The sequence below is a fragment of the Neltuma alba genome, unplaced genomic scaffold (genome assembly GCF_004799145.2).
Source record: "Neltuma alba isolate B1F8T4 unplaced genomic scaffold, ASM479914v2 tig00012184_pilon, whole genome shotgun sequence".
Taxonomy (NCBI): domain Eukaryota; kingdom Viridiplantae; phylum Streptophyta; class Magnoliopsida; order Fabales; family Fabaceae; genus Neltuma; species Neltuma alba.
In genome coordinates, this window is record NW_021636726.1 from 224,735 (window position 1) to 238,817 (window position 14,083).

The 14,083-nt window shown below is 28.4% G+C and overlaps 1 protein-coding gene across 2 annotated transcripts; it reads left to right on the forward strand.

Moving 5' to 3' along the window:
• Positions 1 to 2,969: 2,969 nt before the first annotated feature.
• Positions 2,970 to 4,957, forward strand: LOC114724289 (uncharacterized). Of its 2 annotated transcripts, none has more exons than XM_028910610.1 (2): positions 2,970 to 3,164; positions 4,092 to 4,957. In XM_028910610.1, the coding sequence occupies exon 2, from the start codon at positions 4,092 to 4,094 to the stop codon at positions 4,710 to 4,712; it is 621 nt and encodes a 206-aa protein (XP_028766443.1). In that variant the 5' UTR covers positions 2,970 to 3,164; the 3' UTR covers positions 4,713 to 4,957. The 2 variants fall into 2 exon arrangements, with proteins under 2 accessions (XP_028766443.1, XP_028766442.1); XM_028910609.1 differs by lacking the exon at positions 2,970 to 3,164 and adding an exon at positions 3,509 to 3,621.
• Positions 4,958 to 14,083: the final 9,126 nt, after the last annotated feature.

Sequence of the window (14,083 nt, forward strand, 5' to 3'; positions counted from 1 at the left end):
ATATTGTCATTCTTAGAATAATCTTGTTAATTATGTGTATTAGTTAGAACTATTATTTGATGGAATCTTTAACATGCGCATCTACTACGAAGACTACTTTGAGACAAATGAATAAATATGAGAGACAAAGTGAATTGGGCTCTTATATTTAGAATCAAATTGAAAGTCAAACTAGTTTTTATATTAAGAATCCGAAGTGATATAAAGTAAGTATATGAGAAGAATTTTATCTCAAACAAGTGAAAGTACTTTTTTTTTTTTTGAAGTCACTAACACTCTAGATAAAATTCGTAGATAGGATCATAGGAAGGAGAAATACCTCGGCATGTCCTGACCAATTTTAATAGAAAAAATTGCACTGAGATCCCACACAAGAAAATATACATAAAAAAGATTCCTAAAAATCTGATAATTAGTCACAAATCTCAAAAGAACTTGATTCCAATACTAAGAAAGTTAAAAAGACATTATTATCCCAGCAGTGTAGAAGAAAAATGCACTGAGTTTTTCCGCATAGTTTGAAGCTGCTATACATGAGAGAAAAGACCTCGAGAAAGAAGAAAGCAGCCATTAGTGATGAAGCATCTTCCCTATTGCCTATTAATGAACTCCAAAGAGCTTCCATTTTAATCTCTACAAATTTTCGGGTTTGAAACTTTCTTTTCTCTCACCTTATAGCATTTTGCTTAACAAAGTGTATTTGGATATGGAAATTTAGAAAATCGTTTTTGCATTTAGGTATTGCAAAGCTTTTATTCTTGGTCTAATATAAACGAGTTAATCAATGGAAATGTTGTGTTGTTTTTTAGTGTAGGTTGGTGATTTAAGTTAGGGTTTCATTGTGGGTGGGCAAGATGATGATGGGTGCTTTGTTTTTGGGCCATATTGTAGGTGGTTTTGCTATGTTTTACCATCGTTTAGTGGGAAAGGCTGAAAAAAATCAAGGTTGGTGTAGGTAAAAATCCTTATTGTGACATAGGATATTATGTTGTCAATGTAGAGCGCGATAGTTGTCAATGTATGTCATGATAAGTGTCAATGTTGCTACTTCACTTGTCAATAATAGTTACGTGATTCTTAATGCAGGTCTATATTAATGATGGTTAGTATATCTGAAAAGCATCTATTTTGCTTTGTTTATATAAGGGGCAAGTTTATAAATGATCGAAAAGATGATATAAGATATGTTGGAGGTAGTATAAGAACACCAAGTATAAAGGAAGGGATACGTTAAGAAGAGTTGAAGGAAATTATATCATTAATTCTTGAAAAAGAAAGTAACTCATATGTTTTGAAATTCTCAATTATGATTGATAAAAATATATTTGTGGAATTGATAGATGATAATAGGATAGAGCATTTGATAAAATTCAATAAAGAAAGTAGTCATGTATATGTAGAAAAAAATGAAAATAAAGATCAAACAAAAACAGTAAGGGATGATGCAATGGAGGAACAAGATGTGTAAATTTAGTTTGAACAAGATTTTTCTATTGTCATTTCTTACTATGTTAGTTGTTACTATTTTGCTACTAAGTTGTCAATGCATACATCCTGACCTGTCATTTACCATAGGATGGATCAAATTTTCATAGGTGTGAATGTATTATCTACGTCTTCACCTATCTTGTTTGATGAGATTGGAGATTGCACCTTCCAAAAATTAATCAATCCTACAGGAAATGACCAATTAAGATGCATGCATTGATAACCTAGTAGCAAGCCAGTAACAATTGACGTAGCAAGAAATAACAATAGAAAACATTTGTTTAAACCAAACTTACACATCTTGCTCTTTCATTACATCATCTCTTGTTGCTTCTGTATAATCCTTGTTTCCATTCTCTTCTATATACACATGATCATTTTCTTTATTAAACTTTATTAAATGCTTTATCCCGTCATCATTTACAACTCTAAAATGTATTTTTATCAAACATAATGAATTTCAAAATAAATGAGTTACTTTCTTTTTCAGGAGTTAATGATATAAATTTTTTTTCAACTCTTCATAACTTATCCTTTCCTTTATACTTGTTGTTCTTACATTACCTCCAACATATCTAATATCATATTCTCTATCATTTATAAACTTACCCTTTATATGAAAAAAAGCAAAATAAATGCTTTTCAGATTTGCTAACCATTGTTAATGTAAACCTGCATCAAGAATCACACAACTGTCATTGACAAATGAAGCAGCAATATTGACAACTGTCGTAACATATATTGACAACTCTCGCATCTTCCATTGATAACACAATATCCCATTTTGCAGTAAGGATTTTTACTCACACTAACTTTCATCTTTTTTATCATTTTTCACTAAATCATACTAAAACAGAGTAGAACCATCCACAATATATCCAGAAATAGAGCACCAATTATCATCTTACCTACTCACAATGAAACCCCAACTTAAATCAACAACCCACACCAAACAAAAAATATGATTTTTCTATTGATTAACTTCTTTATATTAGAATAAAAACAAAAGTTTTACAATACTTAAAGGCAAAAACATTTTATGAATTCTAATATCCAAACACAATTTGTCAAACAAAATGTTGTAGGAAATGAGAGGAAACAATGTTTTGAACTTGAAAATCTATAGAGATTGAAATAGAAGCTCTGAAGTTTATTATCAGTGATAGGAAATATGTTTCATCAATGACTACTTCCTTTTCTGTGCAGGTCTTCTCTGTCATGCATCAGAGCCTTAAGCCGTGGAGGTAAACACTTCTCCTTGTCTTTCTTTTCTTTCAGCACTTTTTCCTTCTACACTACTGGGGCAATAAGGTCTTTTTAAGTTTGTTATTATTACAGTGAAGCTCTTTTGAGCCTTGTGATTAATTATCAGATTTTTAAGAACTTTTTTGCTGTATTTTATTTTTTCGTGGGATCACTGTGCAATTTTTCCGTTTTGATATTTTACCATCGGGCCACCCCACTCACCGGGCTGAGGAGGGAGCTCGCCATCGTATTGCACGCCTCCTCTGTCTTCCGTCTCTGTCTCGTCTCTCCTCACGCCAGCAGCACCACTTCTGTCTTCCGTCTCGTCTGGCTTCGACTCACTTCCCTTTTAATCGCATTCGCATCGCAGATTCCCATCTATTTCCGTACGGGCGCTTCGTATCTCTTCAGTTGCTGCCGTCGTTTTCCTTGTAAAATATTTTGATCTTGTCATTTTTATTCGTTTCCATTGTAATCTTGTACTTTTTCTGCTCTTCTGTGTCTTCAGTCCAAACATGTGAATAATGCTTGCTGTCCTATTAGTGTTGACATGAGTTAGTCTCGCTAATGGTTTCTGCCCTATGATGTGTTGTTTGGTTCAATCTTGCTTTGTGTTTATTCTGATTATATGATATGGGTTTTTGCTTGCTGCTTAGGAAACATTATGCTCTTCAATTTTTGAATTAGAAAGTGCTGATAACCTTCCCTTTTGATTTGATCTTTATTTAAGGAAATCATCTGTGAGATTATCATGAAATGAAGCTGTGTGGGGCATTCCAGAAACTGTGTGTTTGACTTCATTTTTTACTGTTTGAGTTGATCAATTCCAGCACATCTTCTTCATTCTGCACTGTCACTTTTATACAACTGGAGAAATGAAACTATGCCGTAAGCATTTTCTGATTCTGTTGGTTTTATAATGGGAACTAAACTTCTTCAGTATGAGTTTTTACTTTCACGTGTGATCACTTATTGAATGTCTAGTGAAATGAACTTGTATCATTCTACGTATAATTCATTTATTGGATTAACAAGTGCAGAGAGTGTGTGCTTTTTTGCCGCCTGAATTTTTCTTATTGTTATTGGGTTCACTGCTCTTGGTCAAAACGCTTTGTTCACATTTGTGCCAGATAGCCTGTAAAAGTTGGAATGAAAATACATAATACGCTTTTTGTTTGTGTTTTCTACCAATGGTATGCACAAATGAATTTAATCTAGGTTTTGATAACAAATAAATGAGTCTAATTATTTATTATTTTTGTATATTTTATATATATATATATATATATATATATATATATAGCATGGTGTATGTTTATGGTCATTAATTTGAGATAATCTTTTTCTTGATTTGTTAGATGGATTCAGAAGAGGAATTTTTGATGCAATGGTTGCAAATGCGACAGAGCCTTGTCTACCTTGTTTGTCTTGTTGTCCAGTATACTTTGGTTCTTATGTGTAATAATGATAATGAGATGTTGGCTCTTTATGGAAATGATAGAGCTAGTGAGGATGATGGAGATATTCCTTCAAATATAAAGAAACGACGTCGATCAAATTCTCAAGAATTTGTTGACACTGTGAATGAGGATGATCAACTTACCTCTCAAAATGAGGTATCTTTGGAAAACTTCTCAATCGATATGGAGAATTCCTCAGTTGGTGGCCATTCTCTTGGAGCAAATAGTGAGAGATTCAAGAGGACCAAAAAGCATTCACAAATATCTCTACTTGCAGAGAAGATGGACGCTATTGCAACTGCTCTTAACGAAGGGAATAGACTATTTAAAGAGAGATATACCCCACAAATATCAGGGGAAGAAACTTTGAAACTGATTCGAGATTGTGGATGCAATGAAGAGAAGATTCCTAGCATTTATAGCTTTCTTATGAATGATGCAGCCAAACTCAGGACAGTTATTCAATGTCCACCTTTGCGGCGCAAGCAAGTGATTATGGATATGGTTTTCGGTTCTTAGATTAATATGTTTTTGGTTGGGAGGCAACCTAGATTTTGTAGGCACTTTGTAAGCACTTTTACATTGGCACAGGGTCTCTTTTGATGACACTTTGTTCTGCCATGTGATGGCTCTTGATGACATTTTATGCCATGCTTGATGATATGGTGTTCAGTACATTCTTAGATTAGTGTGATTATAATATAATCACCTTCTTGTTTAATGCTTGCTTGGTGATATATATCCAATACCACATGTTTGCCTTAGGCTTGTATAATTATAATATGATTAGCATGATATTATTATTGTTGTATTATTATTAGGGTTAAGGCGCATTTGATACCTTAAAATATTTTTTGAAGTATATCGGCACCTTAAAATATTTTATGGTATAATTTTGCTTCTAATATATTAAAAATGAATCAGTCTCATTCCCCAACTAACAACCTTGAACATAAACTTTTTCTTTTTCACAAAAAAACTTTCATCCTCTCTCTCTGCTTCCTGGTTCTGGCCTCGGAGCTTTTCTTCATAGTCACCATAGCCAAATCCCTAAGCTTCAAGTTGAAGACGGAAACAAATTTTAGTAAGGAAAACTGAGAATAGATTAGCTAAATTAATTACTTATTAAGAAATATATGTTAATTTTCTTACAATATCTTTGTAATCATTTATATTGAAAATTATCAAAAGACCTCTTTAATATGTACAATAATAAAGATAGTTAAAAAAAAAGAGTAAAATACTCTGACTACCCTTCAGTTTTATCTTAATTACATAGACATATCCTCTATTTTGAAAACCCATATAGACCTCCCTTAAAATTAAAATACAAGTTACACTAACCTCCCTTGTATAACTAATATTTCAGTTCCATCTATCCAAACTGTTAGTTAACTGTTAATTGTAACTTTTTAAGCTCTTTTTTTTTTACCAAAATATCCCTCTTTATCATAAGAATTAATTAAAAACTTATATTCCTAAAAAAAACTATGCAACCAAGAACTGCCTTTAATACATGAATTTTCAAACTTTTTAATACATTATAAAATTTATTAATTTTGAATTTATCGTAAAATTTTATAATTTTAATTTGTCATCATATTTTGAATTTCTTTATTTTTTTTAAATGGTTAAATATATATATCAAGCACATATTTTTACTCACTATATAGTATAAACCATGTAAGTTTGATAGATTGTGTAAGTCATCTGAATCTATAATTTAAAATTCTTAAACACATTTTTTCTACAAACATTTATAAACGCATTAAGTTTAGATTGAAAACATTAAGCAAATAACTATTTGCAAAAATAAGAAAATAAAAATAAGGAAAAATAAAATAAAATATAGTTTAATATAAATTTTGGGGATTGATTAGAATGGGGTAAAATAGTAAATAAAATTTATTTTTATATAAATTTTAATTAAAAATTATGTTTTTAGAAGTTTTTAAGAATATTCCTAACGGTGTTAACATATTGGACTAAATTGTATGTTTTCAAAATAGAAGAGAGATTCGTGTAATTAGTGTATAATTGAAGGGTAGTCAATGTATTTTACTCAAAGAAAAATTATAAACTCAGAAGATAAAATAAATTGAATTCATATATTTAAACCAAAACAACTACTCAACTAATTTTTTTTAACCAATCTTTTAACTAATTCTTACATTTAAGAGTGAATGGAATATTGTTATTAAATTTATTCTTTTATTTGTCATGCAAAACACAGAGTTTACCTGTCATGAAGATTTTGGAAATGGAACAACTTATATCTAGAATGAAACATGAGAAATAATGTGTGTGTATGTTATGAATCAGACAACTTACTAGAATTTATATTATATATATACTGATATATTTTTTTTTAATTTTTTTTTCTTATTAGAGACAATCTTGTTAGAAATATTATTAGGCATTAAATATAAATACATCTCCCAATAAAAATTCAAATCTTAGTTGGCCACTTGAAAAACTTGCTCCTTTTGTTAAGTTCAACCCTGTTGGTTGATTTTTAAATTTTATATATTTGATGTTGAATTATATTTGTTGTAAAACTACAAGAAATAAGGAGAATAAAGAGTAGCAAGAGATAGAGAAGACCATGGCATTTTCTCATTCACTTTATTGCCTCAAATGTGTGTACATCATCTCTTATTTATAGGACCCCAATATTGAAGACTAACTTAAAGAGTTACAAGTACATAAAGAAAGGAATTAAGCAACATAATTGTACAATTGGAGGTTATAGGAAATCAATACTTGAAACCCTTCAATTTGGGAGTTATAAGGTATAATGCTATTAACCATGAGAAGGAATTCCAAGGGGCTAAGGAGTTATGAACATCCACACAACATAATATTTACAACACTCCCCCTTAGATGTTCATAAACAAATATTGTGCCTCATTAAAACCTTACTAGGAAAAACCCAGTGGGACAAAAACCTAGTGAAGGAAAAAGAGTACACAATATATATTAAGGCTGCCTCATTAAAAACCTCAACCAGGAAAACCCTGTGGGACAAAACCGTGGTTAAGAAAAAGAGTACAGCATGATCTTTGCTCCCCCTGTCAACAGCATAACTCTTTATCATTTTATCATAATAGAGTATACTAATTTCTCAAGTCATCCAATGTTTTTTCAAGCATATCTTCTTTTTAGTCAAACTATGCATAGTACATCATCATCAGCTTATATTGAAATGTATTCCTCTAACATATCTTCTGGATATGTGGGATTATCAATACATTCTTCACTTGCACTGAGAAAACTGCAAAGAAATGTTATTCTAAAAAGACACCATAATATATTTTGTATCGGCATGATTAATTTAATTTGAACAAAATGATATCATATAATAGTTTCATAGAACTATATATCCAATCTTAATTTCATTATTTACATGCATACCTGAAGAAACTTATCTTTACCAATAAAATTATAACACGTAATATTGACAATATATGTAAATATTATTATAGAATAAATATATGGGACTTCTAGTCTATTTAGTTGAATATATTTTCCAGACAAAATTATCATAACAAAATCAATCATTTTGCAATCATTGATGCATTCAATAACTTGATCGACGGGTCAAGTAAGATATGAAATTATTTATTTTCTAATACATTTTTCTAAGATAGATATCTATAATCAGATTATCTTATTCAACATAATATTTTAAATATTAGATGATTTTCTTCTATATAAATGCTTCAGGCATTTTAAATCCTTCAAGAATTCTTATGTAAACTTCATTATTTAGTGATCCACATGCATAGGCTATAACGATATCTAACAGACACATATTTCATTTTTGATATATTGCCAGATTAGTAATATGTGCAAAAATTATTTCATCCACCACAAAATACTATGCCTAATCATAATCACTAGACCTTTGTGAAATTCTTTATTTTCACAAAAATATTCATATATCACATAATAACTTTGTATTTGATGTGTTTGGACTATAGGTCCATAATAATATCATTATATTTCCATTGCGTCTTTTCTCTTTTCCTTTTGCTTTTGGCCAAATTTCTATCTTCATATAAGATCCTCTTTAAAATCATGTGATATTATTATCAAAAACGTTGTCGACAACTTTGTCTTTTTGGTTCCATTTTTTCTCTTGTGACATAACTTATTGAGATCTCTTCATTACTTTTCAGGTGCCTGAACCTCTTCTGAGGCTTTTTTTTTTTCAACTAGTTATGTCTCAGCACTCTTCTAGAGCACACGCCTCCTTAATATAACTTTTAAATTTCATGCTCCTTTTTATTCGATATAATTATATTGGAACCGATTAATCTCTCATGCTTCAGGCATGTCTCACTTTTATTTATACTAATTAGAGCATTTTCAGTTGGAATATGAGATTTAGTAATACTCACTTAGGTCAGTAATAGCATCTAGCACATATTTTGTAATATCTCATGAATGCATTCTTTGATGAACTTCTGGTTCATGCTATCATATATCTGAGGATCTATACTTGATAATAATAATGCATTCTATATGTTACCTTTTCCAGCTACTCAATTTCTCCCCTTCATGTTGGGAAAATTTTGTCAAATGACAATCAATTAATCATGCAGTATGAGTCTCCTCAATTCATTTGCTTCTTTTAGAAACATCCCTTTTGTTTCTTTTAGATACAAACAAGAAGAAGGAGATTCTTACCCAACATTCATTCCAATTTTTTATATCCATCTATATGTATATTGTGGTGGATCAATAGACATAAGCATTGCACATTCAAACTTTTAAGATGGAAAGTATTTGGCTCCTGACCAAAAGCCAATTTCATTGGGAGAATTTTGTTGGCTTGATTTGTATAAATGTTGCAACATATCAAACTAAACAAGCCAACACTGAGATGAAGATCTTGTTCTCAAAAGTATTGATCTAGCCATTCATGGAGGCTAATAATTCTGCCAGATCGTTCTGTTAATTAGACTTTTCAATTATTTTTCTAACAAATGCATGTTGATCACTGAAATTCTGGGACATAAATTCACAATCTTTTTCAATAGAAATTTTTTGGATCTCATAGTCTGGAACTTGTGCACTTAACATAATGATTACTCAAATAATTTTGCAAACTTCAGGTTGCAAATTAATAATAATACATGTAACCATCTTATAGATGCATCTATCAAATTTATTGAATACTTGTATGGTTTACATGCTATTGACATGGGCCCATATATCTAATTTTGATATATTTTTAGGAATGTAGAGATATATTCCACATCATAACTACTGATATCAATATAATCAATTTTTCTTTGAAAACAAGAACTATATGAACTCTTGAATCATATAATATGTTGTCTATTCATGAAGAATCTTCTGGTTTTTCAATGGATGTCAATAATAATCATCAATGATTTATTACATCATATATATGATTCGTGATGATCAAACAAGACATACCAACTATAAATCTAATTAGATAAGTAAACTTCTAGTTTACTGTAATAAGTTTCTTATATAAGTAAAACTTTATCTAACATCAACTCACACTTGTATTAATTCAATTGGGCTATTGCATTTTAGATCCTTTGTAGAATCAAAGTTCTGATGTTGATCAATGAGTTATATTTTTCACTATCAATTCTTTGTTCGCCCAAAAAAATTTTTTGCATTAGTTCTTCAAGAACTATATTAATATTTTTACACATAGTTCTTCAGGAATTATGTGATTTAAGAAGAATGAGGAGACAAATTCATCTTAATAACATCATAGTACATGATAATGAATAACTATTAGTATTATAGATTTAATTTGCAATATATATAGAATTTACACATACTGCAAAGATGATTTTGTCCAACCAAATCAAAATCAATATTAACAAATTTTCCAATAGAATTAAATAACTTTCTATTCTCTCAATTAAATGTGACATAAATATATGATTTTTATTTTTCTCACAAATGTTACAACAAGACTAATTTAATTTGAATATATAAGATCAATGATTCATCATTTCAAAAAAAAAAAAAGGATTAACATACCTCTTAACATTAGAATAGAGGAATATAAATATCCAATTTTTTTATTATTTTATTTCAAGATGTTCAAAACTTTAAAGATTAAATGGTATTTGAACTAATCTAACATTCATAGAATTTTTTTTAAATTATAATTATCATTTGCACATGCTTTATTTTTTTTTTTCATAAGCAAATTCATATAGTTGAAAGGAATATAAAACGTAAATGATCTTTTAAAATAAACTTTTTGAGAACAAAATGTAAAATTGAATGTATTGTTCAGAATTTTTCAATAATAATCAAGATACCATATATCATTTATTTAATTTGCAACACTCAAAATATGTCATTTGGAAAAAAAATACTTACATATTATATGAATGCTTAATTTTTCTTTCTCAATTAATTTCTTATTTAGTTAAACTCAAAACAACTTCAAATGCTTATAATAAAATTTATTGTCAATAAACCACAATAAATCATTCAAACTAAGATCATACAAATAGCATATAAATAAACAAAATATTAATAATATATCATCTCTTTAATTTGCACACAAATAGTACAATAAAATATCAATATCATAATATGAACATCTTTTGGCTATTCTATTGATATGAAAATAAATTATATTCATAATTCATATTCATAAATATGCAAGTAAATTGGCACAATAAATTAACATTTCAAAGTGACCAATAACTACTTTTAATGTTTATCAATATCTTAATATCAAATACTTATAATAATATATTTCTACCAATCAATCACAAGAATAATATTATATAACCTTCTAGATATAGCCTTCTAGGCTAATGATTATATTTTTCAACTTTGACTAATTTGAGCATATTTCTTTATAAGACATTACCTTGGGCATCATAACTATATTTTCATACTTTTCATAATATCTCTTAATCTTTTGGTTTCATAACCAATTTTAACATTTGCTTTCAATGGATATACTTGTTCATATGACTTCTGGTCATATTATGATATTTACTTATAATTGTTTTTTACTATAGAGGTATCAATATCTCAATTATAGTTTAATAGCTGAAACCAAAGATTATTGCCTTTTAATTATTAATTCCAATGGTACAATGTGGGCATGCTCTTTATCACTCTTATACACATGTTCCTTACTTTCAGTAGCACATAATCAATTTCTTCCAATATTAGTCTTCAGGACTATAGCAAAAATCTTTCAAATAAAACTCTTTTATGCCATTTGATGTTTGAACTATTAGCCTTCAAGGCTTTGATACTTGTCACTATGTAGCCTTCAAGGCTTCAAAACTTGTCACCATGTAGCCTTCAAGACTTTGATATTTGTCACTATCAAATCATCAAAGTGCCATAGATTTTTTTTGTCATTCCATTTAAAGGCATCCATAGTGTTCTTTCATAAAAAAACAATTACAAAAGTAATACTCCTCCGATCCTTATTATAAGACCCCATTTGACTTTTTATTTGGTCCTAATTATAAGACCCAATCCATTTTGTCTCTTATATTTATGCATTTTTTTCCAACATAATCCTTATAATAATGATAGTTTTAACCAATATACTTAATTAGCAAGGATATTTTAGGAATGACAACACTTATTTATTATAAATAACCAACTTAACTTACTTCCTTAATCTCCTCAAATAAGTCAATTGGGTCTTATAATTAGGACCGGAGGAGTATGATTTTTGGTCATCTAATCACATATGGCTTCTAGCCATTCAATAAAATGAAATTAAATAATATTGTAATGAAATAAATTCAAATTCATAATCAAATATAAATAAAAAATAAACCCAAATATAAATAATATTATATAATCATATATATAATATTGTGATAGATATAAAATCACATAATATAAACCAAACTGATATATGTAAACAAACAATGGAACAAGAAGTATTGAAAAGTAAATATAATAAATAACACAATATCAAAATGGGGAGATAATAGAATTAAAATGTATAAAAAGAATAAATTAATAAATAACATAAAAGAACAACATAATATATAGCAAATATATAGAAAATTAAAATTAGACGTGATAATAAGATAAAAAGAATAATTGGTTAAGGAGAAGTTAGTAAAAAGTATTATCATGTACTATAAGATTATATTAATTTACAAATGGCTCATACCTCAAATTTTCAGAGCAAACTTGTGCTGATAACGTGTTGTAAAACTACAAGAAATAAGGAGAATGAAGAGTAGCAAGAGATAGAGAAGACAATGGCCTTTTCTCATTCACTTTATTGCCTCAAATGTGTGTACATCATCTCTTATTTATAGGACCTTAATATTGAAGACTAACCTAAAGAGTTACAAGTACATAAAGAAAGGAATTAAGCAACATAATTGTACAATTGAAGGTTATAGGAAATCAATACTTAAAACCCTTCAATTTGGAGGTTATAAGGTATAATGCCATTAACCATGAGAAGGAATTCCAAGGGACTAAGGAGTTATGAACATCCACACAACATAATATTTACAACAATATTTTTGTTTTTGCCAACGGATGATGAATTATATTAAACTAGAGTAAAGAGCGTGCTTCCATTTTACCTTTTATAATTTATATTCATAGCACTATGATTTTGTTATTTCAAAATAATTTTCCATTTCTATTACCAAAATTAAACATTTTTTTTTGTTTTTAATGAATATGAAAGCTATTCTATAAAACCGAATAAATTCCATCTTAGATCATACTAATTAATATGGCCTAGACAAGATTATATGTATTCACATTAATACTCTCTTACCCTTTTAGTTCGCAACTGAGCATAAAAGATAGATATATTTCACTGAAAAATGGGATAGATCCTAAATTCTTAAAGAGATCTAATTAAGTTCATGCATCCATGTACTAAAATTTGAGGATACACTCAAATTTGAAATGACACCAAATACATTAATTGTCACCAAAATTAATTATATATAGGGCACAAATTCTATTTTATTCACTAAATTCTTAAAGGAATCTAAATTCATGCATCCATACATTCAAATGTGAGGATACATTCAAAGGGAAAATGTAGTACAAAATAAATTATATAGGGCAACATTCTAATTTTATAACTATTTATTGATTTTCTTTTTATTTCTCTTACTATGCACTTTATGTAGTTTGTGAACGTAAATATTCCCTCCCGTCCTATCATGTGATAAATAAATAATTAACTTACAAAATATAAAAAAATTAATTCAAAGCATTCATTGTTTAAGTACGTCACAAAGTGTAATTTTTTTTTCAAAAATGTCAAATTAATTTTGAACTTATATAAATATTCAATGACACTTATAAAGCCAATTTATATCTAATGAAAGGCATAAAAACCTTTATAATAATAAGATATATATATATATATATGGATATATAATTAGTCTCTTATATTTAGGGCCAAGATGGGCCCCCTGAATTTTCTTACATAGGATAGGACAAAATTGTAATTTGATTTATTAAAGTTTTTATATAGAATAAAATTTATTTTTTTAGGAAAAATTGTTAAAAACTCATTGCAAAACCTATTCCTTAAAGGTATCTGAAATTTGCAACTCAAATGCAATCTATTTTCAGTAGGTGTAACTTTTTTCAGCCATACACAACCTATCTTCTAATATATTGAAAATCAAAAATATTTTTGCGTAATTGAAAAAGAGTTACATCAGCTGAAAATGAATTCCACCCACTTAAAGACCTGGATTCTTAAATATCTTAGAGATTAATTTTGTCACGTGGGTTTTTGAACAATTTTCTCCTCTTTTGTGTGTAGAATATAAATATACTCCTCCAGTTTTTAATATAAAATTTATTTAACTAATTTGATTAGATTAAAAATTTTAAGTAAATTAGTTAATTAT

Coding starts and splice junctions, on each gene's coding strand:
- LOC114724289 (XM_028910610.1), top strand. CDS start 4,092: ATGGATTCAGAAGAGGAATTTTTGATGCAATGGTTGCAAATGCGACAG.